At 41.7% G+C, this 10,120-nt stretch overlaps 1 protein-coding gene across 3 annotated transcripts; it reads left to right on the top strand.

Moving 5' to 3' along the window:
• Positions 1–1,166: 1,166 nt before the first annotated feature.
• On the top strand, positions 1,167–8,939 carry osgin2 (oxidative stress induced growth inhibitor family member 2). Of its 3 annotated transcripts, XM_059338352.1 has the most exons (7): positions 1,235–1,259; positions 4,081–4,175; positions 4,329–4,421; positions 4,561–4,697; positions 4,791–4,982; positions 5,092–5,183; positions 5,275–8,939. In XM_059338352.1, the coding sequence occupies exons 2-7, from the start codon at positions 4,133–4,135 to the stop codon at positions 6,449–6,451; spliced, it is 1,734 nt and encodes a 577-aa protein (XP_059194335.1). In that variant the 5' UTR covers positions 1,235–1,259; positions 4,081–4,132; the 3' UTR covers positions 6,452–8,939. The 3 variants fall into 3 exon arrangements, with proteins under 3 accessions (XP_059194337.1, XP_059194335.1, XP_059194336.1); XM_059338354.1 differs by lacking the exon at positions 4,081–4,175 and having other exon boundaries at positions 1,167–1,259; XM_059338353.1 differs by lacking the exons at positions 1,235–1,259; positions 4,081–4,175 and adding an exon at positions 1,365–1,558.
• The last annotated feature ends 1,181 nt before the right edge of the window (positions 8,940–10,120 follow it).

Here is a 10,120-nt window from a genome sequence, read left to right as displayed (position 1 = left end):
AAAAACCGAAAAGTACTAAATCAATAAAGGATCTTATTTTTAATATTCTAATTGAGTGTGCTTGAAAGAGATCCACTTATCTTAATCCTATTTATTCTTATTTGTTCCGTGTTTTTTCCCCGGTCAACTACTGAGCAGTTTAACACACAAACTGACGAGTTTTAAACACTAACTGACGAGTTACACACTAGTTTCAGACAGACACGCACACAGCAACACCTGCTTTATTATCTTACATGACGTCCTCCTCTTTTCCATTTTGAAAACAGTTCATCCAGACCGCACTTTCTGGAGGAAATGCAGTTAATTTCTTACGCCCTTTCACAAAATTTCTGTAAGTGGTACATTTTCAACAGCCTATCTGTTCTGTCATATGAACAGAAACTGAAAGTTTCAGTGCCAATAATGTACAGGTGAGAGTCATGGGCCACTCAAAATTTCGGTAACGCTTTATATTAAGGTCCTTGTAATAACCATTCATTAACAAGTAATAAGGCCCTTGTAAGTCCTTACAAGATGCTTATTAACATTATTGTGTGTTTATAAGCTTATATAAGTGTTAATAATGGCATTACAAACACCCATGACCCACCCATTATGTCTGCCATGCCTTTATTGATCTTATTTTGTTTGCTTATTGATATTAAAATACACTTTATTGCTAATCTATTATAAGTTAACTATAATTTAACTATGCTTTTTGCAACTACCGGATCTAAAGCGAGAACTTATTACTTGTTAATTAATGGTTATTAAGGACCTTATTATAAAGCGTTACCAAAATTTCTTTAGAAATGTTCTAGTTTTTGTTATCAGTCCCAACACTTATATTGTGGGGTGTGAAACATTAAAATCTGGGCAGAAACAAGATTGTCCCGGGCATTTATGCGATTTGAGCAAAGAATTTCTTAAATATAAGTGTGCACTTAAAGCCCACTGGGTGAGCAGCAGTGTCGGCAGCGCTGTGAGGATGCTGAGAGATGCTCTGATCTTCCGGCTCTCTTCTGTCTCCGTCAACGTGCGCACGCCTGCCGGTGCAGAGTGAGATGCGCATGTGACGACAAAAGCAAACGCAGGACCCGGTTTCTTTCTTTCTGTCTGTCTCTCACGCTCTCTCTCTCTCTCTCTCTCTCTCTCACACACACACACACACACACACCGCTTCCATCAAGACACAGACAAGATCTACCTCTCAGGCGACATTTACAGGTTGGTCAGACCTGCATAAACCAGGTCTGCTCGGATTTAACTGCACGGAGGTAAGTGTGTGTGTGTGTGTGTGTGTGTGTGTGTGTGTGTGTGGGTCTCTCTCTCTCTCTGTGTGTGTGTGTGTGTGTGTGTGTGTGTGTGTGTGTGTGTGTGTGTGTGTCTCTCTCTCTCTCTGTGTGCGTGTGTGATGACGAAGAGAGAGGTTGGCTTATTATCTCGTGCAAGAGCTCGGACAGGTCCGGATAGGTCCTCCCACCGGTGCCTGCCTATTTATACGGTTAGAAACGCAACCGTGGGTCGTGATAAGAGGACGCGACTGGGACACGGATACATACACCATCACAGCGCGGTAAGAGATGCTGTCCTTGGCCGAGTGTTGCGGATGCCCGTGAGTGTGTGTTTGACCTAAATTATGCAATGATGGTGACATAGCCGCGTGTCGCATGTGCTCCTTATTGGATGCAGGCTGCAAGCACCGCTGCTCGGAGTCAGGAGTGTATAGTGGGAGGTTTGAGCCATGAGGATGATGTGTTTGATGGTGTAACAGACTGCTACATCACTCAGTTCCTCCAGTCGCTTGTGCTGCTGCTGCTGCAACATCCACACACACACACACACACACACACACACACACACACGCACACACACACACCACATCCATAAATATCCATATATAAATCTAGTGCTGGTTTTAGATTAACCTAATTCTGTAACTGACCTACAGGATGCTCTGTGCAAATTAGCCCAAGTTGCAGAGATGAGACTGTAGTTGGAGGCCTGTGAAAATCAAACACACCTTTCAAACAAAGCCTGTATTAAGTGACATGAAAGAGCAACCTTGATTTAAACGCATTCATATTTTCAAGCATGGTGTCCAAATTAACAGCAAAAAAGCTTTTTTTTTGTTGTTGCTTTTTTTGTTGTATTGAACCCATTCAATATTATAAGTGTAACATTAAGTTTTATTTGTTTTCCATACAGGCCTGCAGCCCACAATACTCAGTACAGTGTTCTAGAAAAGTATGGTCCGTCCTCTCCACACTGTCCACACATGCTGCATAACGCTCACATGTAGGCGCATGAAAGGGCAGGAAGCCAGTGCAACAAACCAAAAACCACAACAATGAAGTCAACATTTCTATTAATATCACATTTTAGCTGTGGATGCATTGTGTTTTCATCTCAGGTAAAGCAGTTTGGGTGATATGTGACTGTTTTTTACGTTGGTATTAAATGATTTCATTAAATGTAAAATGATAATGATGATAAAAATGCATTAATGACAGCAAACAGATTTATGCTCATTATTTACTCCTACATTTGTCACCATTAGGGGTGTCATGATTTCTATTCTAAATTTTAAAAAATGGCCAAAATGAGCTTTCAATTTTAATTATCAGAATCAAAAGCCACATCGCAAATTTAACAGATTCATGAGACTAAAATCTTAAGTCTAATTAAATTTTGGATTACCAGAATGGTAACACTCATAATCACCATTATCTACAAAGTATAAAATTGCATTCTGAAAGAAGATGATGCAACAACAGTAGAGCTGTTGTTGCATCATGTGGTATTTACATCTGTCGAGTGCACTTGATGCAGAGATGAGATCTGCATGTTCCAAGGACTAAATAATAACCTAAACACGCTACATAAGTACAAAGTGCTGTGAGTAAATATTATATTTATAGCTTCAATAATCTTGTTCCACTCTTTGATTAAGATAAAAAGTGCAGATGAAAGCTAAAAAAAATATTTAATTGACCTTTCATTTGAGAACGTTTTGGGATTCATAATGTCACCATACTGTTTATTGGTGGAAAATGCTGACAAATAATAGGCTAATATGAAATCGGAATAGATTTTTCATGGATTAGATGGGAACCCCTGAAATCCACTTATAGTAAGAGGACCTTTTTGGTGAATTAAAGGTGTGCAAAGTGAAAGTTCAGGCAAAAAAACAAAAACTGTTATGAAACACTGTGGGGTTTGTCAAATTGACCAGTGGCATGGAAATACCAGTATCAGCTTGCCAACTGGGGGCACGACATTCACCAAACAGGGCAGGCAATGTGTGGAATCCCAGTGCTTTGAATGAAAAGGGTAAACAAGCCAACGACCAAAGACAACTGGTTACAGACACAGGTCAGACAGGGAGGGAGGGAGGGCGGGGTGCACGTGAAATGAGGCGGACTGAATTGGCAGCCGGGAGACATGGGAGCTGGAAGGGATGTGAGCCAGAGTTTGGGGATGTAAGACAAAGGTTGGTGTGGTCAGTGTTTTGGTTAGTATGAAACTGGGGCAAGTGGGCACTGTTTGGTGTGGCTAGTTGGTAATGTTTTGGCGGGACAGACCGTGAGTGTGTGTGTGGTGGTGGTGGGTGGGTATGAGAGGAGGAGGAGCTCTGTCAGCATGCCAGGACCACATTCTCACCCTACTGTTGTTGAAAGGGGCGGTAAAGACATAAACAGGCCCAGTGGGATTAGGGCCCACTCGGAGGAGTGATCAGGGGGGATTTGCTGCCCGGCGGGCACACAATAGCACTGTCGTGTAACACACAAACACACATTACGCATGCTCAACAGCAACGTTTCACAACAGACCCAAGCCTACATAAATCTGATTAGAACTCCCTTTTGTTTGAGAAGCGGCACCGGGGTTAACAGAGGCTAGCCTCGCCGCAGGCCGTGTTTGATAGGACAGGGGGTGTGTGGACGTTGGCGGGACGGCAAAGAGAAAAGCTCGGGGCACGTTGTGTTGTGGCGGGGTGTTTCCACGTGTGTGAAGCCCCAGACAGACAGGGAGGGTCATGGCTGTGTGTGGAAGCACAATAACAGGATGAATAACGTTTTCTTTCCCCCTGTTCAGTGTGTGTGCGAGTCAGCTGATGATGGTGGATGGAGACAGGATCTAAGCTAACATGAGACAACAACAACATTGGCAGACACAAAGACAGCAAGCCGGTTTGAACCTGTTCAAATAATCTGACCCAGAAACATGGAAGCAGTGGGGGGGGGGGACATAGCACAATCGGGCCTCTGGTTTTTGTAGAGTATCACATGGACGGCTACAGAAATGTCGGGAACTTTCTTCTCATTTCTATCGTTCTCCCTCAGTGCCGGCTCTGGCCCAGGCTGCAGCCATGCCTCTTCTGGAAGAGACCACTCTGCCACAAGATCACCCAACCACTGTACCCGTGGTCATCATAGGTAAGCATTTTGCCCTTAAACTCTTCATTTTCAACAGTGTCAAATTATTACTTATTTACCCAAATGCTGCACACAAAATCTTCTTTCTAAATCTAACGTGTGCCATAATGTTGAGTGAAAAATGTGTGTTTGTTTTTAGGCAACGGCCCATCAGGTATTTGTCTGTCCTACCTGCTGAGTGGATACAAGCCCTACCTAGATACAGCAACTGTCCACCCAAACCCGATACTATACAGGAAACTGCAGGAGACCAAGCACCTATCCATCACCGAACAGGTAAAAAAAAAACCCCACTGAATTCTTTGCACACCTTCACATGATTACAGTCACTTGGGTATATCATGATATGGATTTTTCGTTTCTTTGCAGGATCTGGAATATCTGAGTGAAGGTCTTGAGGGGAGGTCAAGGAACCCTGTGGCTGTGCTCTTTGACACACTTCTGCACCCAAATGCTGATTTTGGCTACGAGTTCCCCCCTGTCCTTCAGTGGAGGAGAGAAAAGCAGCAACACATCCCACATCTGGTGCTGGGTAGGGCAACACCCGGAGGTGCTTGGCATGTAAGATACAAGGTTTAGTCTTCCACACTCTTGCAACTATCCATATCTTCTGTCAATTGTTTTGATCTCTGACACCGTTTCCTCCTCTGGCCTTCTCTTCTGTCCTCAGGCAATGGAAGGCTCCATGCTGACAATTAGTCTTGGCATCTGGATGGAGCTTCCCGGGGTCAACTACAGGGACTTGACCAACGGGAAACGCAGGTACTGAGAGAGGCTGACAACGAAGACATGGCTATGGTCTTGGTTTAATTCTGTGCTACCTCTTTCCTCATCACCTCTCTTATCTCTCTAGGGATGTAACCAGTGACAGAGCCACCCCAGAGGAGATCTCATCCTATTACCGTAACTATGTGAAGCTAAAGGGCCTCCAAAAGAACTTTGTTGACAATACCTACGTGACCTCTGTCCAGAAACTCTGCCGGGGGCACGAGGAAGAAGCTCTGGAGAATGGGCTCACTGATCAAGGAGATGGAGGGGTGGGAGATGGTGGGAATGAAGGCTTTGAGGGAGTTGAGAGTCTAAACAAAGGAGGAGGGGGGGCTCTCTGGGAGGTAAGGGGATACCAGCAGGTGCAGAACGACACTCATGTCCCCTTCTCCCTGTTTGCTGAGAATGTAGTTCTGGCCACTGGTGCGTCCGATTCACCGGTTCGATTAGGTGCAGAGGGGGAGGACCTACCGTTTGTATTCCACAGCATCTCAGATCTGGGTTTGGCTGTAAGCCGGAGAAAACTGGATATGAACTCTGATCCGGTTTTAATCGTAGGTGCCGGTTTAAGTGCTGCAGATGCAGTTCTGTGTGCTTGTAACAGCAACATCAGAGTGCTGCATGTCTTTCGTAAGAGCGTAAACGACCCAGACCTCATCTTCAAACAGCTGCCCAAGACCCTGTACCCAGAGTACCACAAAGTCTACAACATGATGTGCTCTCAGACCTACACAAACGTGGCTCCCTCCTCTGCTTCAAACAGACCCCAGGCAGTAAGTATTGCCTCCTCAGTATGTGCCAAGATGTGCCCAAAGCCGCAACTTGCTGCAGGTAACATGGCTGGAAATGCCGGCGTCAGCCTGTTTCCTGACTACACCAGTTTCCCCGAGCACTGCGTGGTGTCCTTCCAGTCTGACATGAAGTGTTTGCTGCAGGGGAACAATTCCCTCAAGGCATTCAAGATCTCCATGGTCCTAGTGCTGATTGGGACAAACCCAAACTTGTTTTTCTTAAAGGGGCAGGGCCAGTACCTGGGTCAAGATCCTACAAAACCCATCTCCTGCACGCAGAACCCCATTGACATCCACCCCTACACCTTTGAGTGTACCAGGGAGCCAGGTCTGTTTGCCATGGGCCCATTGGTGGGAGACAACTTTGTTCGCTTTTTGAAGGGTGGCGCTTTAGGCATTGCCTCATGTCTGCTGAAGAGACTCAAGAAGAAAGGAAAGCTCATCAGCAATGGAGGAAATAACTTCATTTGAAATCATGATGTAGAAAAGAGCAGAACATGTTGGTTGTAGGGAGTTCAATTGCTCTTACCAACTGGTGTAGAAGGTGAAGGGGAAACAGGAGCTTTCATATGTTTTAATCACTTAGGCAGTGTTTTTTCATCAAAGCGAAGTCATTTTTACAACTTTCTGAGACCAAAAAGACAATGGATGTAAACTAATCAGTTTCTAAAGAAACAAAAGACAGCTTTCAAGAGTCTTGTCTGACTTCATAAGAAGTCCCCAGAAGTCCAAGCTACTATGTGCCAATGTTTTCTAGTCAATCTGTAACCTCATAACTGAATGGGACCTTATTTTCATCAGGGTTATTTATTTGTTCACCATGTGTCTTTCTATAATTTACAAACAACAGTTTTATTGCTGTCGTATCACACTTTAAGTCTTACTTTAGCTTTGTATGCTCAAAAGCAGAAGCCACTGTGCTCATTCTTCATGCAACTTATAGCTATAGTCTGTAAGTGACAGAAACTCGCAGAGCAATCTTTGGCCCCGCTTCCAAAGGTACGATCATCTGAACGCTCAATTTATAGAACCTGAAATGGTGATAGTTTGCAAAAGTGGATGCACAGAAGTATGTATCTCAGAACATTTAACCCAACAAGTTCATGGCTAAGCAATCTTAAACCCCCTTTTCCCCAAAATAGCTCTGGTTCTGCAACTGGTTCCGTTTAGGATTCCTTGAACCTCCATGCTATCTAGCCAGTGAACCCGTGTTTCCACCCGTATTGGGTGGAGCCATTGCACATGCACAACAGAAGTAAACAGGAGTAGCATGATCATATTAATTACCAGGGACATTTTGTTCTGTTATAACAGATTTTTGTTTGGATCCCAAAAACTAGCATGGACAAACCATTAACCATAACCATAACAAGACGTAGAAGACTATAATGTGCAAGACTCAATTGTCTGTTTCCAACCTGTAGATCATGACAGGCCTACTGATTACGTCATGGTTTACACTTCAGGTCAAGGAAACCCTACAATTTTTTGTTTCTGAAGCAATTTATTTTTGATCGAAATATGATTCAAAGTGAGGAGGCAAACTGGAACGGAAATCGTTCCATGTCAATGGAAAAGGGGTATTAATGGTACTGATTATTCGGAGCCTGCTATTTTTTATTTTTACTTTTATTTTTTATACTTAAGATGATTATTTGTTTAGCTGCTATTGTAGGTAGTTGGAGCCATATGCTTAAAAAAAGTCAGACAACTTTAATAAATCTGACCCATTGCTTTGGTTATATTGCTACTGAACGGTTTTCTATGCAAATAACATAACTTGCAGATCTGAATGTATTCTTGGACACCCATTGCCAATTCTACTGTTTGGATTCAAGAATCCTGGCAAAAGATATGGTCATTAAAGGATCATTCTGCTGTTTTTTAATTTTTTTTAATTTTCCCATACAAAATAATGGGTACTCCAGTGAACAGTGAAATTATAGTTTCTATTTTTGTTTAGATTTACATTTAGAACAGCAGTCAATGTAAAGGCAGTAGAGACTACCAAATACAAATAGTCTTTTTCACGGACGATAATGTTTGCTTTATTTTATATTCCAGAAAGAATGCTAATACTCTCCCGTTTGGCAGCCAGTTTTAAATTCTGACCTGGTAAGTTATCATCAAATTAACCCATGCTTTAAATTGTGTTGCCCCACAATCTGGAGTGATAAAATAAATAAGACAAGAAACGCCAGTATGGTCCTTTAACTTAACAATTGCCAATTACATCATGACTGGAATACAGTGAAAAAGTAATACAATTGTTGCCTTCACAATCCACTTATCCTAACACAACAAAAACAACACTTAACCAGTATAACAGGCTTTTTATATAGAAAAATTAGAAAAGCAACATTTTTACATACCTTCTAAATCATCTAAATTTATATTTTTAGTAAACTAAATCTTAACCTCCTCTTTATATTTTGATAGTTGCTTAATGCCATTTTTAGCATGTTGTGGCTATCCCTGTAAAAGCTAACATCTACGCTCCATCTTAGATCTATTTGATCTACATGCACGAATGGGCAATATGTCAATTACTTATTGACATATCATGTTTCTTTTAATATTGTGAAACATGGTGCACAACTTTGTTTCCTTAACACGACATAAAAATTGCCACGTCAGACTTCTCCTGTAACTATTGAGTGACACCAACTCATTTCCCATATCACATGATCGGTTTTGTTTTTTTCATATTGCCCATCTCTACATGAGTGTATATATAAAATTCTTCTTCCATTTTTAATACCGCTTCACAGCAAACAGCCAACATTGTTTTAAGTGTCAAATAACAGTTCAGACATGTTGTGAGCAGAGACCGTAGCAATCTATTCCTCATGTCGACAATAGTTCTCTTCCTTTCAGTCATCTAAACACCGTTTGCCAGAGTGTGTTGCCATATGCATATTTTTTTTGTGTGTGTTGTCACGCACACGCTCATGGTTTGTTTATTGTGATGTGACACTTTGATTCCTGTGTAGGGAGGTTTTTCTTCTGTCCCCCTTCAATACAATATGGTAGTCAGAGTCAGTGTTGGGGGCAATGCATTACTAAAATAACACGTTACTGTAGTCACAGTACTTTTTCCACTAACAAAGTTAGTAGTTTAACATCTTACTGTATGAGTTTTGGTTATCATATAAAAGTTAACGAGTGAAAATGTTGTTACTTGTGTTAAATATTGATTTTCAGCTGAATTATTCCTTAATGCTTTTTTTCACTGACTTCTGAATATTGTTTTGATATGAATATAAAATATATGCATGCAGGCATGAACCATTGCCTAGCAGCAGCTGCTGTGAGCAGAAGACAGAAAAGTGCTACAAGGACAGACGTGAGAAGAGTAGTTGAAGGACAGCAGAGACAGGGTGACTCAAAAGTGGAGAAAACTCTAGTAATTGTGTTGAATTGACTTAAAGGCAAGATAAAAACATGAGCCAGGTGTCCACCGCTTTTAACTCAAAGAGCAATCTGCTTGCTTAATGAAGCAGCGACAGGTTTATTGCGTGTCCATCCATATACTTTACATTTTAGTGCAGGTTTGTATGGATTTTAGAAAGCAACTTACAAGAAGAAATTTTACTTTAATCACAAAGTAATAAAAAAAATTGCAATCTAGGGAAAAATAACTGTGTAAAGGCCAGTGTCCTTCTTCCTTCTTCTGCTGAATGCAGAACCAACTCTCAACTCATAAGTGGCACTTGCCTCGACCAAGAATGAACAGGTGGGCTTCAGCCACCTGCACAGAAAGGCCAATAAATGTTTTGGCATGATGACGACTCATCTGAACAGTTTCAGATCTGTAAAAGTGCCTGCAGGCTCATTAGACCATTTAAGAAACGTCAACTTGAATCCCTCTTAAGTTCAGCTAAAACCAGGGAACACATTTGGTCTTAACTTCACAACGAAGGAAAAGCTGCTTTCAGCATGTAGAGTTTTAATGCTCTCTTGTACAATTGAAGAGTTTCTAATGTTTTGTATGCCGCATTTTTTATTATTGACGAATAAAACTTTGAGAAAAATCTCTGAACATGAGACTGTTTTGTTACATTTCTTGCTGTCAGTGGCTCAATTAGACATTTATAGACAGACAGACCAGAAAGAACAGCAATACAAAAATCACACCGA

The sequence above is a fragment of the Centropristis striata genome, chromosome 8 (assembly GCF_030273125.1).
Source record: "Centropristis striata isolate RG_2023a ecotype Rhode Island chromosome 8, C.striata_1.0, whole genome shotgun sequence".
NCBI lineage: Eukaryota > Metazoa > Chordata > Actinopteri > Perciformes > Serranidae > Centropristis > Centropristis striata.
The sequence above is the reverse complement of the archived record's forward strand: the minus strand, read 5'-3'. Positions and strand labels throughout refer to the sequence as shown.

Excerpts from the sequence above, each read along its gene's own strand:
- osgin2 (XM_059338352.1), top strand. The coding sequence starts at position 4,133 with ATGAGACAACAACAACATTGGCAGACACAAAGACAGCAAGCCG. Across the intron at positions 4,176-4,328 it reads GACACAAAGACAGCAAGCCG|TGCCGGCTCTGGCCCAGGCT; the intron begins GTTTGAACCTGT and ends GTTCTCCCTCAG. Across the intron at positions 5,184-5,274 it reads TTGACCAACGGGAAACGCAG|GGATGTAACCAGTGACAGAG; the intron begins GTACTGAGAGAG and ends TTATCTCTCTAG.